A 24,173-nucleotide genomic window follows, 5' to 3' on the forward strand; every position below is an offset into this window, starting at 1 on the left:
CTGCAGGAAGGGGGACAATATCGATCTTTGCTGACTTGCAGTCAGCAAATTCGTGCAGGGCATTATCTTATCATTTCATACATCTAACAGCAAAACCGTCACTTTCAACAAGCATGACATCCTTTCATTGTTAGTTAATAAACAAAAACACCGAGCCTCTCTGTTATCTTAATCAACAGACTGACTGGTCAGCGTAGACATCATACTTCCTGGTTAACTAGGGAGCCGAACAGGAAACCTCCCCCCTTATCTCAATAAGCCACTGACCACCGCAGCTCAGTAAAAATCAAAACGGTCAGTAAAAGTCATTACACTGGTAGAAGTCACGCCTTTCTTATCCTACAACTCTCTTAGTTAAAATATAGTTGTTGTTTTTGTTTTTTACCAACTCTGAAGGCAGCCATCTCTCTACAGATTGTACTAATATTTGTCCTGTCACCTGTACATGTCCTAACTATGGCTCTTATAAACTAATGATTGTTCAGACAATTAATTGTGTAATTGTTAAAAATGTACAAATTCTGCTGATTCTTAACATAATTACTTAAGCTAATTCTATGAGTAATAGAAATGAAAAAAAAGCTAAATCGGTGAATATTTCACTCTGAATAAAAAGGCTAAATCTTCAACTAAAAAAGTTCTAGGATCAAAATGTTAAAAGTTCAGCCCTTTCTGGTGGACTTGCAAATGCAGTGCAAATGCATCTGTAGTGAAAATAGTCACAAAAAAGTATCAAGTTACACCTGTACATTACATTCTGGAGTTTTTCTTTTTTAGAATAGAATAGATTTTATTCTATTTATATAAAACAGATCCTACTAGTGTACTGCAGGGACAATGTTAAACTAGGGTTTTTTTAGTCGACAAATGATAATATAATGATAATGACACATTTATCAAATAAGGTACACATCTAGTTTAAAGTAAGGTATGATAAATACTACCTTTTTCATATCATTCAGACACAGTTTTAACACAATAGAAATAGCTGTACCGTCCCAAAGTGGGGAGATTCAGGTGACAGCTGACTTTAGACAATACTGATTAAAATGGAACAAAGCTCAATTTAAAGTTAAGTTAGTACAGCAAAGGAAAAAGAAAACAAACTGCAATTATTAATACATAAGGCCTAGTCAGATAACAATTGAAAAATAAAAACAAGTTCATTTGCAGAATAATGTAATATTTTAAACATATTTTGTTACACAAATTAACAAAAACTGCAAAGACTTTCTCCACAGAACAGAACCAAAACCAAACTTTGCTCTCAATATATTGCTCTGATAAGACTCTGCAGGTTTTTCACTGGAACCTGCTCATTCTGCTCCACTTTGTCGCCTCCATCTTTAAACTAAAAAACTAGATGCTTTGATTTCGCCTCTCCCCCATGGTTCATTTTATAGAACTCAGGGTTTCCCCAGAACTTGGGCTAATCTTTGCAGTAGGTGTTTTGGTGGGTTGAGGGGTGTTTGCGGTTAACTGTGCCGGCGGGGATTTTTACCAAAATATTGATTTTCATCATTAAAAACAGCAGAACAGTATAGCGTTGTACCAGACAAGTAAAAGTTAGGTAACCAAAGTAAGAAGAACATGATTTTTAATTGTGATGGCAGAAATATCCACTCAGTAGCTTTTGGTTTTACGGTTATAAACATTGATCCATTATTTGGTGGCTATAAAGGCTGCTGATCATCAGGCGGCTGCAAGCAGCAACAGAAATCCATGCAGGGTACAGGCCGGCCTGCAGCACAGTAAAAATGCAGAGGTTGCTGTCAGCAATACCTGTTGGCGTGTAATCCGTAGAGCCAACATTTGTACTGCCGATTTTTTTTTTTTTTTCTTCACACAAACCACGGTCTGTTTGTACTAACAGACCGATCTAGACTTAGGTTAAATCAGTCGGTTTGGAAGTGGCTTTTTTCTTGTTGAATAATGCCAGTAATTGTCTAAACTTTCTCTTTTATTTGACAAAATTGCTGACAAGCACAAAATTGTTGGATTTTGTTTGGAAATCAGTGGCAACCGCAGAACAACAGACTCTCTAACAGCCAAACCAGTGCTACAAATCCTCTAAAGCTACATGAGGTGAACCCTGAACTAAGGGGGGAATTTTGTGGTGGATAGATGCTAAACTTTCTTCAGTGATATTTTTCATTTAGTTTCCAAACACACCTAGAACCAGCACCATTGGTTAAAAAATGTAGTTGAACCTGCGGAGAGGTTTAGCCTGTATAAGTTTTGACCCTGTCTAGAGCGGCAAACCCCCACAATGAATTCACAGCTTTTCACCAAATTGCTTGTCTTAATTTTTTTTCTTCCAAAATTCATCTCCACGATCAGTGTATGTAAACTTCTGACTGGAAAATACCAGGATATGTTGTCCCTGTATAGGTGAAACCAAACCGTAACAACTATTTAAAAATATGTAAACAGTTTTAATTGACTAATTAACTCTTCTACTCCTATTTTGCAAAATCAACACTTACACCCTTTTGGGTCCTTTTTATTTTTACGTTATTTGTTGTTATTTCAACTTTACGTTCTCTCTGTTTTGTTTTTTCTCTTCATAGTAGGTACATCTACCCTGGTATTCTGTTTAGCTGTGACGCCATTACCGTCTTTAACGTAGAAACTATTTGTGGATCAGTGTTTCTGTGATGCTTTTGTATCTCTGCTTATGCCATATTGATAGTGTTAGTAAAATTGTATTGTATGTAGTAGTGCTTTCTTATTTTATTTTTTATTTTTTTTACTTTCCAGATATTGTATTATCTGTCCACTCTGAAAAATAAGTCCATAATTAGCATTAAGAACACAAAATACAATACGAGTGTGGATAGTAACTATATTTGACGCCCTAAGATGTGTGTGTGTGTCACTTTATGGCAAATATGCCATAAAAACCCACCAGTTATTACTCCTTTGGGGGTTCTCTTGTAGAAAAATAGTTTATTGCTAGTTTTTGAATCTGTCTTTGGTAAAGAGGATGGATAGTATGAAGTTTATCAGGTGTCTAATTTCAATGGTTAAAAACATGCTGCTTTGTTTACGAGCAACGTTTACGATTGTCACTCAAGTTATTTATTTTATAGTTAACTGTTTGCATTTGGAGGACCTAGTTGCATGAGACTATGTGCTAAAATTCTAAAGGATTGTTCATTTGAAACTGAGATCAGAATTGAGTCACATAATGAATCTGGTATAGTGAGATTTTACAACAGTGACAAAAAACTATTTTACACATCTTTTTTATATAGCTTTTACTTTACGTGAAATTTTACATAAAATATAATCAATACATTATCAAATCTACAATTAAATTACTCAAAGAACTTTTTTGTCACAGAAACATTGCTTACAGTAATCAGTTACATAGAAAAAATCTATGCTACTGGAGCGCAGTGTTTGTTTATCTGTGTGAGCTTTAATTGATGTTTAATTAACTGAGGTGTGTTAGAAAACCAGAGAGCAAAAGTTCTGACATCAAGTCAGAACCTGACGGTGCACTGGAAAGTTTTCACACCCCATCCACACGTTGGTTACTGGTCAGACCTTTTTATCTATCGCTATCACTCAAACACAACGTCTCGTTGTTCCTTATTTGGCACAAAGGCAGTTTTTTCTTGTAAAAAGACAAGAAAAGGTACACATTTTAAATCCCATGAAAAATTTGCTGAGAGCGGAATAAAGGTAGAATGCAAAGTAATAAATATACAGAAAAAGATGTGTTCACAAGAAATCTAATGACAGTGGATAACATATTAGGTAATGAGGAAAAAGGGGAAAATATGCTTGTAAGGTTACCAATATTACCCAGACATTCAAGACGGTCTTAACTATGAAATTAAAAGCTCACCTTTATGTGAGAGGATTATTTCCTGTTTCTGCTTTTCTGTTTTGGCTATATTTTTTTTTTCAAAAACTGAAACAAAATGTATAAGATCTGACAAATGAGCTGCATGTATCCAGAAGCTTTTTAAATTATTGTATTTATTAAGGGGTATAAAGCTATCCAAACCAGCCTATTATGAAAAAGTAATTGAATGAATAGATGTTATTATTCACATTTTTTGTAAGCTGAGGCTAATTTTAATACTCACGCCAAGGTCTATTTAATGTCAGACCTGTAGCCCAAAGAATTCAGTTAAATAGATTCAGGCTACAATTTCTCAGAAGGCTACATATTATGCCTGGATCTAAATAAATTCAAAAGCAGAATTTGACATTTATCATCGGCATCTATCTGTCTGATGAGGGTATCGTGCTATTTTATCCTTTCTCTTCAGACACCCAGTGACCAGGACAATATTATTTCCAAAAGTACACAAACAGCTCATCCAGGAGCCCGCAAAAGAACACAGAACATCTTAGGCACTGCACCTGACTTGTTTCAGTTAAGTTCATTAAAACTAGATTTATTGTTAATTTTTGGAAGGTGTGCATCCTGGTAGGTTTCACGTAAAACTAACAATTCAGAAAAATAACTATATACTCAATCAAATCAGGTGGTGGACTGAGGCCAACTTGCCATGGGAGATCCTACCAGGAGTAAGAATCTCTGGAAAACGTAGTTCTCAGAATCATAGCAGATTCAAGAGAGGGGGTGATACATGGTGGATATTTGACATACTCACTAATTATTAAATTCATAATGAAAACTATATTTTGTTTCTTTTATTCTGCAAGTTTGCCCTTACTCCAGAGCCTTAAATTAATTATGTTGTACCTCTGTGTCGGAATCTTTACATTTACATTTGACTTTGCAGTTGCGATACTTGAATTTCTCTGTGAGGCAGAATAAAGCCTATTTCAACTCTATTCCCTCCTATTTTTCATGTATTTCATGTTTCAATCCTCGTAAAAAGTATTTGTAGTTTTTTTTATGTTATTAATTACGATATGAAGACGGTTTTGAAATATTCTACTATCCAATACTCTGCTTTTTCATGATTGTAATGATTGGTAAAACTGCCAAAAGTAACATTTAAAATACCAGATTATGATTATCCATCATTTACTAAAGCAGAGATAGAAATCATTACTTTGCACAATTAATGGAGTTGAGGCTTTAATTAGCAACACAGTTCAATAACAGTCAATTTTAACCAGCTTTAGGATAAAAAGATGTTCGATATAGTGCAGCAGTTACTACAATTTCAAAGATTTGTCTCAGAAACATTGCTTACAGTAATCAATTACATAGAAAAAAATGTTAAAATGTGGCATTCGTTATTGTAGACCAGAATGTTTTTGGTCATTGGCATTAACAACTTGTTGGTATTTCTGGAGCTGCAACACACTGGTTTTCTTCCTACCTATCGCATAGATGTTTCACTATTAAAAACAAAAACAATGAGTCCTTCTCCATGAAGCTTTATTAACCTAAGGGGTTTTCCAAAGGTCAATACTTGGGCCATTACCATTTTATTTTCTTTAATCATACATGCTGTTTAAACCTCACCACTTTCCTGATAAAACTGAACTGATCGACTTCCTCACTAAAACCAAAGCAGCTGCCTGGCTGATATCTCCTAACAAAACAGAAATGAACATTATAGCACCATCACATATTTTGTTTTCCTTTATTTGTTCAAACCAATAAAAATAAATGAAAGAAGTGTATCCATAAGCAAACAAAAGAAGATGCACCAAATATTCACTTTGACATAGGTCACTGATTTGTTTCCAGTTGTTAATCAAGTAAGTCTATAGTTGTAAACTGGGCAACAAACTTGAATGCTGAACTCTCCCTAGACCCACATGTGAAATTCATCTTACACTTTTGCATCTTACTGTTAGGGAACGTTGGAAATATGCTGGCAGCTTTACTTGAAAAACATGCACATGCACATATATTTCTCAATTAGACAATTGTAATGCCTGTAAACGAGACTAGACAAAGCCTCTCTATGACGTTTAAAAGTTATACAGAATGCTGTGGACTAATTATTAATAGGTTCAAATAAGCTTGATAATATAACTGTGTCTTTTTAATTCATTAAACTGGTTTCTATCAAGTTCAGAATTCAGTTTAGAGTATTTTGTCCTCACATACATGGAGGGGAATTTTTAAATTGTAATGACTGATGCCGGTGAACCCGATATTTAGCGAGAAACAGAGTTATGTTTCTTTTAAAGGTTTATTGTGAGGGATGAATAGCAGAGGGTGAGACAGACAAGCAAAACCAGACTTGAACAGAGCCAGAAATACCAACAAGTTGTTAATGCCAATGACCAAAAACATTCTGGTCTACAATAACGAATGCCACATTTTAACATTTTTTTCTATGTAATTGATTACTGTAAGCAATGTTTCTGAGACAAATCTTTGAAATTGTAGTAACTGCTGCACTATATCGAACATCTTTTTATCCTAAAGCTGGTTAAAATTGACTGTTATTGAACTGTGTTGCTAATTAAAGCCTCAACTCCATTAATTGTGCAAAGTAATGATTTCTATCTCTGCTTTAGTAAATGATGGATAATCATAATCTGGTATTTTAAATGTTACTTTTGGCAGTTTTACCAATCATTACAATCATGAAAAAGCAGAGTATTGGATAGTAGAATATTTCAAAACCGTCTTCATATCGTAATTAATAACATAAAAAAAACTACAAATACTTTTTACGAGGATTGAAACATGAAATACAAGAAAAATAGGAGGGAATAGAGTTGAAATAGGCTTTATTCTGCCTCACAGAGAAATTCAAGTACCACAACTGCAAAGTCAAATGTAAATGTAAAGATTCCGACACAGAGGTACAACATAATTAATTTAAGGCTCTGGAGTAAGGGCAAACTTGCAGAATAAAAGAAACAAAATATAGTTTTCATTATGAATTTAATAATTAGTGAGTATGTCAAATATCCACCATGTATCACCCCCTCTCTTGAATCTGCTATGATTCTGAGAACTACGTTTTCCAGAGATTCTTACTCCTGGTAGGATCTCCCATGGCAAGTTGGCCTCAGTCCACCACCTGATTTGATTGAGTATATAGTTATTTTTCTGAATTGTTAGTTTTACGTGAAACCTACCAGGATGCACACCTTCCAAAAATTAACAATAAATCTAGTTTTAATGAACTTAACTGAAACAAGTCAGGTGCAGTGCCTAAGATGTTCTGTGTTCTTTTGCGGGCTCCTGGATGAGCTGTTTGTGTACTTTTGGAAATAATATTGTCCTGGTCACTGGGTGTCTGAAGAGAAAGGATAAAATAGCACGATACCCTCATCAGACAGATAGATGCCGATGATAAATGTCAAATTCTGCTTTTGAATTTATTTAGATCCAGGCATAATATGTAGCCTTCTGAGAAATTGTAGCCTGAATCTATTTAACTGAATTCTTTGGGCTACAGGTCTGACATTAAATAGACCTTGGCGTGAGTATTAAAATTAGCCTCAGCTTACAAAAAATGTGAATAATAACATCTATTCATTCAATTACTTTTTCATAATAGGCTGGTTTGGATAGCTTTATACCCCTTAATAAATACAATAATTTAAAAAGCTTCTGGATACATGCAGCTCATTTGTCAGATCTTATACATTTTGTTTCAGTTTTTGAAAAAAAAAAAATATAGCCAAAACAGAAAAGCAGAAACAGGAAATAATCCTCTCACATAAAGGTGAGCTTTTAATTTCATAGTTAAGACCGTCTTGAATGTCTGGGTAATATTGGTAACCTTACAAGCATATTTTCCCCTTTTTCCTCATTACCTAATATGTTATCCACTGTCATTAGATTTCTTGTGAACACATCTTTTTCTGTATATTTATTACTTTGCATTCTACCTTTATTCCGCTCTCAGCAAATTTTTCATGGGATTTAAAATGTGTACCTTTTCTTGTCTTTTTACAAGAAAAAACTGCCTTTGTGCCAAATAAGGAACAACGAGACGTTGTGTTTGAGTGATAGCGATAGATAAAAAGGTCTGACCAGTAACCAACGTGTGGATGGGGTGTGAAAACTTTCCAGTGCACCGTCAGGTTCTGACTTGATGTCAGAACTTTTGCTCTCTGGTTTTCTAACACACCTCAGTTAATTAAACATCAATTAAAGCTCACACAGATAAACAAACACTGCGCTCCAGTAGCATAGATTTTTTCTATGTAACTGATTACTGTAAGCAATGTTTCTGTGACAAAAAAGTTCTTTGAGTAATTTAATTGTAGATTTGATAATGTATTGATTATATTTTATGTAAAATTTCACGTAAAGTAAAAGCTATATAAAAAAGATGTGTAAAATAGTTTTTTGTCACTGTTGTAAAATCTCACTATACCAGATTCATTATGTGACTCAATTCTGATCTCAGTTTCAAATGAACAATCCTTTAGAATTTTAGCACATAGTCTCATGCAACTAGGTCCTCCAAATGCAAACAGTTAACTATAAAATAAATAACTTGAGTGACAATCGTAAACGTTGCTCGTAAACAAAGCAGCATGTTTTTAACCATTGAAATTAGACACCTGATAAACTTCATACTATCCATCCTCTTTACCAAAGACAGATTCAAAAACTAGCAATAAACTATTTTTCTACAAGAGAACCCCCAAAGGAGTAATAACTGGTGGGTTTTTATGGCATATTTGCCATAAAGTGACACACACACACATCTTAGGGCGTCAAATATAGTTACTATCCACACTCGTATTGTATTTTGTGTTCTTAATGCTAATTATGGACTTATTTTTCAGAGTGGACAGATAATACAATATCTGGAAAGTAAAAAAAATAAAAAATAAAATAAGAAAGCACTACTACATACAATACAATTTTACTAACACTATCAATATGGCATAAGCAGAGATACAAAAGCATCACAGAAACACTGATCCACAAATAGTTTCTACGTTAAAGACGGTAATGGCGTCACAGCTAAACAGAATACCAGGGTAGATGTACCTACTATGAAGAGAAAAAACAAAACAGAGAGAACGTAAAGTTGAAATAACAACAAATAACGTAAAAATAAAAAGGACCCAAAAGGGTGTAAGTGTTGATTTTGCAAAATAGGAGTAGAAGAGTTAATTAGTCAATTAAAACTGTTTACATATTTTTAAATAGTTGTTACGGTTTGGTTTCACCTATACAGGGACAACATATCCTGGTATTTTCCAGTCAGAAGTTTACATACACTGATCGTGGAGATGAATTTTGGAAGAAAAAAAATTAAGACAAGCAATTTGGTGAAAAGCTGTGAATTCATTGTGGGGGTTTGCCGCTCTAGACAGGGTCAAAACTTATACAGGCTAAACCTCTCCGCAGGTTCAACTACATTTTTTAACCAATGGTGCTGGTTCTAGGTGTGTTTGGAAACTAAATGAAAAATATCACTGAAGAAAGTTTAGCATCTATCCACCACAAAATTCCCCCCTTAGTTCAGGGTTCACCTCATGTAGCTTTAGAGGATTTGTAGCACTGGTTTGGCTGTTAGAGAGTCTGTTGTTCTGCGGTTGCCACTGATTTCCAAACAAAATCCAACAATTTTGTGCTTGTCAGCAATTTTGTCAAATAAAAGAGAAAGTTTAGACAATTACTGGCATTATTCAACAAGAAAAAAGCCACTTCCAAACCGACTGATTTAACCTAAGTCTAGATCGGTCTGTTAGTACAAACAGACCGTGGTTTGTGTGAAGAAAAAAAAAAAAAAAATCGGCAGTACAAATGTTGGCTCTACGGATTACACGCCAACAGGTATTGCTGACAGCAACCTCTGCATTTTTACTGTGCTGCAGGCCGGCCTGTACCCTGCATGGATTTCTGTTGCTGCTTGCAGCCGCCTGATGATCAGCAGCCTTTATAGCCACCAAATAATGGATCAATGTTTATAACCGTAAAACCAAAAGCTACTGAGTGGATATTTCTGCCATCACAATTAAAAATCATGTTCTTCTTACTTTGGTTACCTAACTTTTACTTGTCTGGTACAACGCTATACTGTTCTGCTGTTTTTAATGATGAAAATCAATATTTTGGTAAAAATCCCCGCCGGCACAGTTAACCGCAAACACCCCTCAACCCACCAAAACACCTACTGCAAAGATTAGCCCAAGTTCTGGGGAAACCCTGAGTTCTATAAAATGAACCATGGGGGAGAGGCGAAATCAAAGCATCTAGTTTTTTAGTTTAAAGATGGAGGCGACAAAGTGGAGCAGAATGAGCAGGTTCCAGTGAAAAACCTGCAGAGTCTTATCAGAGCAATATATTGAGAGCAAAGTTTGGTTTTGGTTCTGTTCTGTGGAGAAAGTCTTTGCAGTTTTTGTTAATTTGTGTAACAAAATATGTTTAAAATATTACATTATTCTGCAAATGAACTTGTTTTTATTTTTCAATTGTTATCTGACTAGGCCTTATGTATTAATAATTGCAGTTTGTTTTCTTTTTCCTTTGCTGTACTAACTTAACTTTAAATTGAGCTTTGTTCCATTTTAATCAGTATTGTCTAAAGTCAGCTGTCACCTGAATCTCCCCACTTTGGGACGGTACAGCTATTTCTATTGTGTTAAAACTGTGTCTGAATGATATGAAAAAGGTAGTATTTATCATACCTTACTTTAAACTAGATGTGTACCTTATTTGATAAATGTGTCATTATCATTATATTATCATTTGTCGACTAAAAAAACCCTAGTTTAACATTGTCCCTGCAGTACACTAGTAGGATCTGTTTTATATAAATAGAATAAAATCTATTCTATTCTAAAAAAGAAAAACTCCAGAATGTAATGTACAGGTGTAACTTGATACTTTTTTGTGACTATTTTCACTACAGATGCATTTGCACTGCATTTGCAAGTCCACCAGAAAGGGCTGAACTTTTAACATTTTGATCCTAGAACTTTTTTAGTTGAAGATTTAGCCTTTTTATTCAGAGTGAAATATTCACCGATTTAGCTTTTTTTTCATTTCTATTACTCATAGAATTAGCTTAAGTAATTATGTTAAGAATCAGCAGAATTTGTACATTTTTAACAATTACACAATTAATTGTCTGAACAATCATTAGTTTATAAGAGCCATAGTTAGGACATGTACAGGTGACAGGACAAATATTAGTACAATCTGTAGAGAGATGGCTGCCTTCAGAGTTGGTAAAAAACAAAAACAACAACTATATTTTAACTAAGAGAGTTGTAGGATAAGAAAGGCGTGACTTCTACCAGTGTAATGACTTTTACTGACCGTTTTGATTTTTACTGAGCTGCGGTGGTCAGTGGCTTATTGAGATAAGGGGGGAGGTTTCCTGTTCGGCTCCCTAGTTAACCAGGAAGTATGATGTCTACGCTGACCAGTCAGTCTGTTGATTAAGATAACAGAGAGGCTCGGTGTTTTTGTTTATTAACTAACAATGAAAGGATGTCATGCTTGTTGAAAGTGACGGTTTTGCTGTTAGATGTATGAAATGATAAGATAATGCCCTGCACGAATTTGCTGACTGCAAGTCAGCAAAGATCGATATTGTCCCCCTTCCTGCAGTGCCACACGTGTTTGACACAACTCCTCCCCTCCTTAACAGATCTCGTGAAACTTGGGGTCGTGATCAGTAAGAGAGTGAGCGGCTGCACTATTAAGACGCTTTATGTTGTCCCGCCAAACTGAATTAATCTTTATATCAGGATTAAAGATTAAGGATCCTCTATTTCACCGTATAGAGATGCGGGACGGAGGTTTTTTCACGTAGGATTCGTATTCAGCAAAGCTTACGTAGAGTCTTGCGGTTTAGCGGCTGAGCGGTTGAAGGAGACGGTGGTGGAGTAGGTTCGCTATCCAGCCCATAGACCGTCAAACCGTTGCCCGCGTAGTTCCTCATGGTTTCAGATGTTAGAAGTCTGGTCAGTGAAGTTGCATGGATATTCCGATCGGTCTGCCCGGTTGTTTTTTTATACTGAGAAGGGGTGTGGTTAACGTTGAAGGGGGGGCGGTATCGGGTGTTGTGAGGAGGGCGGGTCTAAAAAGCTACCACTTTCTTGATCACCCAAAACATCTCTCCAGTTGCAACAGTTGCAGAACAGCGTTGACATCCGGTCTGCTATCATCTTGTCACGCCATGCGTCAAGCAGAAAAATAACCGGAGTTGTTTTATCTTGAGCCTGTCTTGGAGTTGCGCGGAAGAAACCATCGACCGGTAAGCCCCGCCTTTGATTGCCATGTTGGTGAGAAGATCCTATTTGTTGAATCTGTGTCAGTTTTGAATTCCTAGAGTGGGGGAGGGGACCGGAAATGGGGGAGGGGTACGGATGAGAAATAGGATATTTGTGCAAAATTGAATGAAGAACAAGAAACAGCAGTAAGCACCAAAAACTTAAATCATTTTTCATTTTTACAATGCTTAATTTTATACTGAGCCTTGATGGTAACAAAAAAGTTATAATAAAGGGGAAATAAACATTTCACACATAAATGTCTTTTGACATGTTTCGGAGGAGTCAACGTGCATGCATTCAGTTAGGTGGGAAGGGGGCCTTATATATACATTATTGATAATACAGGCATTGTGTTTGTCCGCGTGATGGGGATTTTTAGGATACGTAAAGGCGTGAAATACAACATCCTGTCGATTTTTTTTTTGTGACAGGGTGTCCTATTTATAAATACTAAGCATGACAGCGCGAGGGTTGTAGAGAAAGACACAGTTTTTGTGTTGAGGGGTCAGATGATTGAGAGAAAGCGAGATCTCCCCCCTTGTGTCTCCTCCCGCGCGGCGCTTCGAACAGGTTGAGTATTATTTTAACTGCTTACTGACCGAGTGAACTTATGACCCTCAAACTGACAGGGACCTGTAGAGTGTATGGACTTATTATGTTGTAAGCTGCAACTGGTAAGCGATCAGTAACGCTTGCTGTTTACAGGGAGAGCTGAGGGGTTGCATCGCAGGATTCTGGGCTGAGCGAGAACCCTGAGCTTTTTATTTACAGATTCCGGATGGGGAAGCTTATTTATATAGTTTTATTTTTTAATCTTTATTTTGAAACTTTAAGTATTCAGAGTCTGACTGCTTTTACGGCTGAAACAAAGACTGATTTCCTCCCACCTTAAAGATTGGGTGCGCGTAACGGAATTAAATAATTCAAAATAATTATAATAATACTAATAAAAAGATTGGGTATGTATACCGGAGTTAAATAATTATAAATAACTTTAAATGATTACAATAATACTACTAAATAAGGTTGGGTATGCGTAACAGAATTAAATAATTACTATAATATCAATGATAGTAGTAATAATATTATTAATGATATGAATATAAATGAAAATAATAATAATACAATTAATAAAGGAATAATTAATTTAATAATGATTAAGGGTGTCACATGAGGGGTCACGTGGTGGGGTCATATGGAGGTCACGGTAGGGGTCAATGATACGGTGTCACATGAGGGTCACGAGCAGGGTCACGTGAGGATCATGTGATCACCTAAAAGGTCAATTAAAAAATAAGCCCCGCCCCTTTTTAATCGCCCCGCCCACTTTTAATCCATCAAAATCGGATTAAAAAGTGACAGAAGGTGTCTCCTATTGTCTCTGACAGAGCCAAAACAAACTTTTTTTCGTGTTCTTCCCACCCCGACTACAAGAAAAAACATTCTACGTGGCGTATGTAGCGGCCTTTAGAATTTACTCGACCGGTTCTGTCCCCGTCCCACCGGCAGCCATCCACGCCTAAGCCATCTGTCTGCCTCTGCCATGTTTTGTAATGCTTTTTTTCTATATCAACTGTTCAGTCCAGTGTGGACTTGTTTAAATTCGTTTTGAACTCTTCATTGTTAGTAGAATAAGTGCACAAATATACAGTAGCTATGCTATTTCATATGCGTTTACATTGTTTGAACATATATTTTTGAATTGGTTCTGAAAGTATGGCAGCTTTTAGTTCGGTGTGGTGGTGCGCCACGATCAAATACATGTAGCTTAAACCCTGGGTTAAAAAAGTTACCTCTCTAGAGTATTTCCACAATATATTTTCCTAACCATATATTTAACATTGCAAACAATTTCCCCTTTCAGGACTGATTTTTATATATAGATTTTTTGCATTGACAAAAAAAAAATCTTGAATTTCCAAATACGAAATCTTCATAAATTGCAAATTCAAAAGAGTCGATTAAATCGATTTATCGCCCAGCCCTAGTATTCGTCATGCTATTTATACAGACCAAACAGCAAGGGGTGCTGTTGTCACATATAGAATGATTTAAAAGGCCTGCATTTTCTGGACATGAAAAGGCAAGGCTGTTCAACTATAAACAGTTGTATCAGAAAGCAAACTAAATTCAGAAATGCCATGACTCCATATCTAAGTCCCAGCTGACCCTTTTAAAACTGTTATAACCCCACATAGCGCTTCAGCCGAACCCAATGAGTTTATAGACTGCTAAAGTATCAATTTAGTTATAATTTATCAAATACAAACGTTACTTCCAAACGAACGCAACATTAAACAAATAAAGGACAAATCCATATTTTACGGGACCGGTGACAAACCTACAACTGACTACACAAACATCACATTTGGGGAAAACAACCTACCTGTTGGGAAACTTTGACTTTTCACTTCTTTGTTGGGAATCTTCTGATGTATATTGTGTTGGGGGGGATCAGGGGGTTGCAAACGCGTCATACTAATAAAGCATTGTTAAGTTGAATACTTCTAAATGTGTATTTGTGTAGTTAAGCAGTCATTTAACATGACCCATGGAAAAAAAGGTTTTAAAAAAGAAAATGTTAAACACAGCGAGATGTCAGTGAGACTGATGTTACCCAGTTTTCAGCTGCCATTAAGTTTTTTTTATGCTTTGAGAAAGCAGCTGTGCGGTGAGATGTTGTGGGTAACCGGAAAAACACGGAGTGGAGTTTCAGACGTATAAGTATTCTCCTATCAATCAAGTGGAATGGATTCTTTTGGGAAATGTGAGAGGGTCCAATCAGATAGCTTTCAAAAGTGGAGGGGACACAACCCCTTCACACATAATTATTACGACGCCTGTGGAGGTTAACCATTTGATTCAGGCGTCTATGGCAAGTACGCAACTAAAAGTAGTACAACACCGACCCCTGAGGATTGTAGTTTGAGACGACCGTTATAAGAGACAGGTCAGACGAACAAATATCACCTTTTTGAATAAGTCAGGTTTTCACATCAGTGTGGCTTTTTAAGATTTTCTTTGTCACCTGTTTCTGTACTGGTAATCTTCCTGATTTTATGAACACACCTCCATAGCTGTGTCCTGCATATGAGACCAATCGTTTGCTCTCATGTGTTGGAAGCCAGTGTAGGTGAATGGTGCTTTGAATCTATAATATGAGGAAAATGTGGTACGTGCTGCCGCTGAGCCCTCGGGATACTCCACACAGGAATGTCGCTTTCTACCAGAGGATATTGCAGCTCACTATAGTTGTGCTTTATGAGCATGGAAACCTCATGATGTTCACATTTTTCAGCTACTCTAGAAGTTCATGTTTTGCCCCAAAGGCTCAGTTAAAAAGAGCATTTTCCCTTAAACTGAAACATTTACATTATTCTGAAATGGGAGCCTTTATATTCCAGGAATATAACGGCTCTTGTTGTCTTTGTGCTGATGAGAAATTGTGTGTTTCTTTTTTTTGTGTGTTTTTGTTTTTCAAAAACAAGGACTGAGCAGAATTGAAGTGAGGCAGCTGCTTTGAGTTAAATGGACCAGGAACCAGTTAAGTGTTGTCAGATGTTTGTCAGGAGAAAGGAAAGCAGAATACGTTTTATAGAGGAAGAGACGGGATGATGTGGAAATGGAGAAAGCTTGAAATGGTGGGTTAAAGTGTTTGCTTGGATCGGGACGCAGTAGGATCTGGTCTAAAATGCAGAAGTACCGGTGTGATGTAGAGAGGAGACTGGAGGAGGCCGTTAAGATGCCTGGAGCATGTTTAAGTCAATGGAAACAACTGGTGAGCTCCAACCTGGGCCGGTGACTTCATCCCTGGTTCGTTTAAATTCTTCCTGTTGCTCTTTGCCTCCATCTGACCACAGCAGGACTGGAGCAGAGCCTGGGGGAGAGGACAGGAAATGGGAGTAAGCTTACAGCTCGGTTTGGGCTGGTATGAAACGCCCATATTTTAACTTTAGGTAAATTTACCACAGTTTCATGTTGTCAGGGTATTTATTTAAATGCCACAATGAAGTTTAAGAAGGTTTCCTCCATCCATCCATATCTGTAGATTTCTCTCTGCCCCTCCGTCCATCCTTTTTTCTGTCTGTCCAACCATGCTTTTGCCCATCTACCTGTTCGTACAGCCTTCCATTAAAGGTTTAATACAGGTGTTGTGTGTTTAATATTTCTGCTTCATGGAGCAGCAGAACTGAGTTTGACAATTCAGGACATAAAACCATAAAAAACAAAATGTAGCAGTTATTTATTTTTCAAAAGCTCTTAACCTAGTTTTCCTTTTTTAATATAAAATTAGTTCCAGTTTACCAGTCAACAATAGTGTTGCCAATACATGGAAATATTTACCACCACCTCTACAAAGAGTTTAGCAATATCCTCTTTGTTAAATTGTGGTAGTCTCCAGTATAATAAACATTACCAAAAACAAAGGAGCATGGACTGAATGATTGGTGTACGACATACTTGTTTGCTTCCAGGTGATCCCCAAGGCGGCTCCATCCTTCCTAAACGTTTTCTATCGGCTGGTGGCGTCCGTCATGCAGGAGGGTCGGCAGAAAGGCGACACCGATGCAGGTACCTGAACACAACAGACATTTAAACACAACAGACATTAAAGCAAAAAATGTGTCGTGTCATTGGTGAAAATGTAGAATAGCAGGTATAAGTGTATGAATTAAAAAGAGTGACATGAAAACTGTGTTAAAACAACTACCACACATACAAATCAGCAAAACACGGTGCCTTACACAATGTTTTCGTAGCTCTTTTCCACATTTTGCCACCTTAAAACCAGAACCTTCAAAGTTGGTTATTAGGAGTTTATGTGATAGAGCAACAGAAGGTTGCCTGTAAATGGGAATCAGAAGGAAACGGATACACGGTTTTCAAAATGATTCACTCTGAAAGGCGTGGCATGCCACTTTAATCAGCCCTAATTATTCTGAATAAAATCAGCTGTTCTCTAAAACGATTACAAGTTTGTAAGAGAACATTAGTGAACAAGCAGGATCATGAAGCTGGAGGAACACAGCAGACAGGTCAGGGAGAAAGCTGTGGAGAAGTTTAAGTCGGCGCTAAAATCTAAGGCAATACCCCAAAGCTTTGAAGACATCAGTGAGCTCTTGTCTGTCTTTACTCTGAAAATGGTACTACTACAGCAGAACTACAAACCTGACCAGACACGGTTGTCTCCCTAAACCAGCAAAGCAGCCAAGAAGAAGAAGATTAAACGGAGAAATAACTAAGCAGTCCAGTTGTAACGCTGGATGAGCTGCAGCGATCCACTGCTCGGGTGGGAGAATCCGTTCACAGGACAACTTAGCTGTGCGCGCCACACATCTGCCCTATGAGACAAGATGAAAGCTTTTGTCAAAAGAAGGCCATTAGCAGCTTAACAAAAGTCATGTAGGGTACATGCAAAACATTGTGTGCTTGGAAACAAAAGCTAACACAGTACATTCACCTGAACGCATGGTGGTGGCAGCATCATGCTGTGGGGCAACTTTTTTTTTTTCCCAGCAGTGGCATGGAAGCTAAACATTTGGCAGTGCAGGCTAGAAGATAACCTGCTAGATGCTGCAAAAAGCTGAACACTGGGGTGCCACACGTTTCCAGGGTTTCTGCGGGTTTTGAAAAGTGTTAAGTATGAAAATAGAAATTTAAGGCTTTAAAAAGGTTTAAATTCATAGAATTATCATGTTTTATTTGATTACCCATTTAAAGCTACCTTGTATAGTACAATAAAATATTCTTGCGACTCTGAATTTGTGCCTTTTTTTTAAAAATATATTTACAACTAAAAACTCACAGCCAACCAATCAGCTTTGGTGTTATTGGTTAGTCCATATCCGTCCACTTCTGGTCCAGATTCGGAAACAGAAGAAGTAGTGATGCCATTGTAATGGGAAAATGCTAATTTAGCAAAAGTTGGCAGCAAAAGAACCAGTTAAAAGTCTTAAGTTTAAGTTGGGTAAGTAGGTACAGTACAGATGGAGTCCAGCTCATTGGCCATGTAACAGCCATTTTTTCTTTTAGCAAGAACACACGACACATTTATTATATTTATTGAGGTATTTGGTAAAATGGCTTTTTAAGTAGTAACTGTTCATAAAATCTGCTTCAATATTTAAAAATAAGATAACAAGACTGAGAAATGTATAAAGTTATGTGCAAATTCGGAAATCTTAGACTAACATATAAGTTTTACAAAAACAACATAGTTCCAAAAAAACTAATTCATGCAGAAGAAACTTCCAAATCTATTTTTTCTACATAAAACTTATGAAAACAATGCCTACAGTAGGTAATGTATATTTGTCAGAACAAAAGTCCTTCCGTTAATATCTGTTTGTATTATATTCATTTGACCTCCTAATCGCACAGCAGGCATAATAGATAGGAAATGACATTACAACAACAAAGTTTGTGTATAACAAAGAAGTACCACTTTAACAGAAACTGTGTCTTTTGTTAATTTCTGGTTAAAGCAAACTAAAAGGAGAAAAAATAAATATATGTATGTTTCTGTATGTCAGAATAAAGGTCTAAAATTTCATTCATATAGGTCTTAAAATGGTCTTAAAAAGTCCTAAATTTGAGTTTGGGACACCTGCAGAAACCCTGGTTTCAGATTATCCATCCATCTATTCTCTGGACCCTCTTCATCAATTAAAGATGCAGCTCTGTTTTAAACCATCCTGTCGTGTTCAACTCTAATACAGTTCTGCTTTACAGCCGCAAACCTTCCTGCGAGGACAGAAAAAAAACACACCCATATATTAAAGACCCACTGTAAGAATCTGTTGGATAACTCCGCTAAATGTAACCGACTACTGTGAACTGATGCAGAGTTCTGCCTGTACAGCATCAAAGAGAAATGTTCAGCTACTGCATGTGAAAATTATTTATTCAACCATCAAATCAGGGGTTTTCACTCAAGAGTGTTTGAAAGGCTCCACAAGGTGGAATCATTTCCTTTTAATCTGAAACAAGATTTCAAATTAGTCACATACGGACGTACTTTTTTACCCCCAAAAGTGAGAGTGCTTGTTGAAACATACTTTGAAAAGAGCCTTCTGCTTTTGATGATTTCATGACCTGCTGTGTTTGAGCCTTTTGATTTGATTTTATTCCTTCATGTGCTTTAAAGGAACAAAGGGACCTACTTTGGCCGACGTAATCCCTTAAAAGTAAAACCCGATTTCTCGGTTGCATAGGCGGAGCAGACGAGCCTCATGCGCCTCAGAAGCAGCTCAGAAATGAACACGAAGTCTGTTTTCTGCAGGTGCCGACTGCGACGTGTATTTGCAGTGCTCCAGGCTGACGGAGAGGATGTACTCTCACATCGCTGCCACACCTCAAAGCTTCACTGCACTGCCAGCCTTTATGGTGGCTCAGTACGTCACGGAGCTGCAGAAGGTACACACTCAAGCCCTGAATGACTGTCTTCTGTGTCTTTAAGCAGGATTTCCTTCACATAAATCTCCAGTTTTATGATTTAGTAACAGGGCAGTTAAGCTACAACACACACATCAGTTCATCTTACAGTACAAAGCCAGCACAGTCTTATCATTGGTCATTTTCTGCAAATGTTGGTGTGTAAATGATAAATGCCAGTGTTAAGGCAGCACCAGCTCTACCCTGACTGAGACACTGACGCTTGGAGTTAGAGGAGGGAAATATTCCCAGTAGCCAAATTGCAGATGTTGACAAAAGGCACGGAGCGGGCGGAGGATTAGTGTAACTTTGTGTGCAGGAGTGAAGTTTAAGGCTGGATGTCTTCCCTCAGTCCAGTGAGTCATGTCTGGCTTCATAGAGCGGCTCCCGTCAGCCGCCAGGCTGCGTTTAACATGACGCCTGAATCAGCACTTTCCAGCCCAGAAACTCGCCAACAAATCAGCCTTTTTCTAAGAGGTTTCTGTGAGAAGAAAGAAAGCGGGAAGGTTGCAGAATGTGTGGGAGTCTTTTAAACTAGCTGTTGTAATTAATAAAGGTTTAATGTATGCTTTTATTAGGGCTTTAAAAGAACAATGTGCTCTTTTTGTAAGGTGAAAGTAATTTAATGATCTCTTTTAGAATCAAATCCCACTGTTGCATCAGGAGTCATTCGATAGGAGTGCAGCTAAAAAAGATCATAAAACTTGTCTTTCAATTTAACAAATTTTGAGATTTTTTTTAACTAAAAGCAGATTTGCTGTGAAACAGTGGAGTAAATATAAATGGTCTGAACTTAAATGGCGCTTTTCCAGTCATACTGACCTCAAAGCTGTACACTAGAGCTGCATTCACCCTATCGCACCGATACGCAGCTCGGTAGGCAACTTGGGGTTAAGTGCCTTGCCCAGGGGCACATCGACGTGTGACAAATCAAGCCACGGCCGTTGATTGTCAATATGGGATTATCCCAGTTTTCACTTCCTGCATTTGCACTTCCGGTCTCTTTGGTCACTGTCTCAGGTTTGAAAAGCAGCCATCTTTCTCAGTTCTCTTCACTTCATAGTCACTTTTCAACTATACATTTAGTCACAATGTGTTGTAAGGAAATGTGTTCATATGACTCCAGTAAATGATTTCCACCTGCAGGAGGTCATTCAGAGTTATCTTGGTTCAACCAGGCGTCACAATGGCTCATATTTTATGACAATCAAGCACGATTTACTCCTGCAAACCCATTTTATCTCCTAGATGAATCCACTAAAGGAGTTACTACTGCCATTAACTCATAAGTTTTCCTTTAACACAAAAAGTACTCCGGAGTTTTTGTATTTTTTTGTTTTTTGGCGTGTGTAGGGTGTCTTGAACCTCCCAGTGGGTCGTGACAGATGGCCTTTTACGCTGGAGGTTTCTTCCTGTTAAAGGGGAGTTTTTCCTTTCCACTGTCGCCACATGCATGCTGCCTATGATGGATCAGTCAGCGGCTCAATGAAAGCAGCAGATTTTCATTGGATAAAAAAAAACACAGATATTTTTATTAGTTGGCATATCCAACTGAACTTGGCGGCACTGTTTTACTGTGAGGATCGATTGGGAATGTTTACCCTTGTCTTTGAATCTGCCAATATGCCAAATGGACGTATGCCTGAGCAAGTTCTCAGTTTTCCGGGTCATCGCAACAGCAACCAAGCTTAAGTCGGAGGGAACCGGAATTTCACTCAGTTCTTTCTGACAATGTTTCAACACTTATCCAGGAGTCTTTGTCAATTATGGTGGCTCGCACTTGAGCTGTATGGACTGTAATGTAACCCAAAGCAATTTATATGAGCCATTCCAGTCGGGTTTACATCGCCAACACAGCACTGAAACAACCCTAATCACAATTACCAATGACCTCCTCCTGACACCTGATTGCGGTCTTCTATCCTTCCCCATGCTTCTTGACCTAAGTGCAGTCTTTGACACCATTTCACACTCCATCCTCCTCCAAAAACCCTCCTCTATTGGCATCACAGATATCCCCCTCTTGCTGTTCTTTTCATATCTTTTCAGCTGCACTCAGTTCATCCAACTAAAAAAAATCTGTCTCCAACCTGCTTTTGTTACTTCTGGCGTTCAAATTTCCTCAAACTCAACTCAGATAAAACAGAAATGTTATTAATGGGCACCAATTCTACCCTCTCGATAATTAATAACTTTTCTCGGTGCATTAACAGCTCCCCCAGTCTCCCCATCCGTTCAAGTGAAGAGTCCGGGTGTCATCCTTGATAGCACCCCCTCGTTTCAATCCCAGATTAATAAGAGTCGCCGTGAGGATCGCACAGTTTTTTATAGATCCCAATTTTTGTATTTTATGGAAAGTGGCGTACACCCGCTTATAAAATAGACCCCAAGTCCTCCAGTTTTGTTGTTTTTTTTTTTTATAAAAAGAACCTTAAAATTGTGCTGTACATCAATATTGGAAATAATGCGAAAGGTAGGTTACCAAAAACATTTAAATGCACAGAAACCAGCAAAGCCAGCAGTAAAGTCACACCTGTGAGAAACTGACACAGGTGTAATAGCATAATGAGGCATTTGGTGGTTCTGTAAACTACACATCTCGTTTCATCAGCAGGTTGGTGGTTGTGGTGACACCTAACAGCTTGTTTTCCTCATATTAGGAACCTGCTGTTAAATTCATTTAGTACTGACTGCTCAGATCAGCCCACGTGTATGACAAATGTCTGAAGATTGTGGCAGGTGCAGACTGCATCATGGTGTTTATGCCACCTGTACACCTGAGTGTAATCTGAGATGAATAAGCTGAAGCTATGAAATGTCCGGCAGGCTTTCTTGTGAGGGTTCACCGATCACCATGATTGTTGCTCGACCAGTGTGCGTTTGCCTGCTGTTGGAGTAGAAAACCAGTCAGTGCAGTGTTTGTTGTCTTGCTGGCTGAGAACACTTCTGCTTTTGTCACACAGGTAAATGTAGAGTGCCAGACCTGCATTTGATATCAGAGTTACAGAGCAAACGTCACTAGTTTGTCATGCTGAGAACGGCATGACATTTCTTATAATCTTTATAATTCATAATGTGTAGTTCAGGTCCAGGTTTTTTTTTATTCGCTTCTCTTGCGATTTGGTGTTTTTAAATGTTGATATTCTTCTGGAAAAGGTTTTTCTCACCTTTTTAAAAGCAGAAAGTATTAATGTATTGTAAATGAAACCATGGTCTCACCCTATACCAGGGGTCTGCAACCTGTGGCTCTTTGGACCTTCCACAGTGGCTCTTAATAACTTTGCCTTCAAATTATATTTTTATTATGGTATTTAAATGTAATAATAATAAATGCAGGTTTTTGCTGTTTTTTTTCTTGGAATAATTGCTTTTAATTTTCACAACAGAATGATGCTAAGAGTGCCAGTAATATTTAATTTTAAATCAATATTTTTTTCATTATATTGGAAACTATGATTTTTTTTGTACATTATCCACAAATCTCAACATCCCATCCATCCTCTTTTTAAACCTCAAAATAGACATAAAAGGGCGTTTCTTTAACAATGACAACAGATTTCCTACAGTAGATCTTTATCAAAAATTATAACCCAGGCAACATTTGCGGCTCTGAACGAGTTTAATTCAAATGGACTGTAGGCATAATGGCTCTTTAGACTTCAAAGGTTGCAGGTCCCTGCCCTATACCAACTAAAATTGAACTTCAGGTGAAGTAAAGGTCTGGTTTGTTAAACAGAAACCTCCCCTTACCACATTACCACCTCTGATGTCCTTTCTTGATCTGTATTTTCTGCCTGTGTAGGTTACGCTGCGACCAGACGTCAAACTGCATCTGACTGAGGGCATCTACTGCATCCTGGACCTGTGCATGGAGCAGGATATCAAGTTTCTGAGAGCCGGGCTGCCCGCAGGGGTCAGAGAGGTGTTCAACGAGCTGCACAGCAACTACATCCACTACCACAAAACGCAGAGACAAGGAGAGGACAAGTACACCGTGTGATTCTCCCAAAACAACCTGATTTAAAGACAAATGATGTGCCATAATGTCACGTAGAACTTTAGAAAGGTTAAAAGTTTGACGTTACATTTCTTTTTCTATTTTTGATTCTAACACAACAGTCAAAAGACGTCAGGGTCACAGCAATTCCCTTCAGTTTAAATCACGTCTACAAACATTTTAACTGATCAGGCTAAGGGGCCTGTGATGTTTTTGCTTTAGAAGACAGCTGAAATTGAAATATTTGACTATAGGATTTTTCTATCAGATCTCCTTTTATAAAAATCTGTATAATTTATGTTTTGGTTTTTTGTTATCTAATTAGTAAATATGAGTTGTAACCTATCAATACTTATATCAAGAGTTTTCTTCGTCTGTACCTTTGCCTTGTTTATAATGTATGTTATTTTCATTGAATGAAAAAATAAAGTTTTAAATAAATTTCCGTGAGTTTTGTTTTCCGGATGATATATCTCAATGTTCCTCTTGTGTTCTTGAACTGCTTTAGATCGCGGGATAATGTGTTGCCTCTAAGATCTTTTGGCCTACTTCATGTTGTCAGACTGATTCTATTTAAGCGATT

The 24,173-nt window shown here is 37.4% G+C and overlaps 1 protein-coding gene across 4 annotated transcripts in view; it reads left to right on the plus strand.

The window, feature by feature from the left end:
• The window catches only part of urb2 (URB2 ribosome biogenesis homolog), a 46,426-nt gene extending 22,395 nt beyond the window's left edge, over window positions 1–24,031 (plus strand). For all 4 annotated transcript variants that reach the window (XM_036136560.1, XM_036136561.1, XM_036136562.1 and 1 more), the window contains exons 10-12: window positions 16,635–16,731; window positions 19,442–19,575; window positions 23,396–24,031. In XM_036136560.1, coding sequence (XP_035992453.1) covers window positions 16,635–16,731; window positions 19,442–19,575; window positions 23,396–23,593 — 429 coding nt within the window. In that variant the 3' untranslated portion in view covers window positions 23,594–24,031. The remainder of the gene's footprint in view (window positions 1–16,634; window positions 16,732–19,441; window positions 19,576–23,395) is intronic.
• Window positions 24,032–24,173: the final 142 nt, after the last annotated feature.

This window comes from Fundulus heteroclitus, chromosome 4, assembly GCF_011125445.2.
Source record: "Fundulus heteroclitus isolate FHET01 chromosome 4, MU-UCD_Fhet_4.1, whole genome shotgun sequence".
In the NCBI taxonomy this organism is placed as follows: Eukaryota; Metazoa; Chordata; class Actinopteri; order Cyprinodontiformes; family Fundulidae; genus Fundulus; species Fundulus heteroclitus.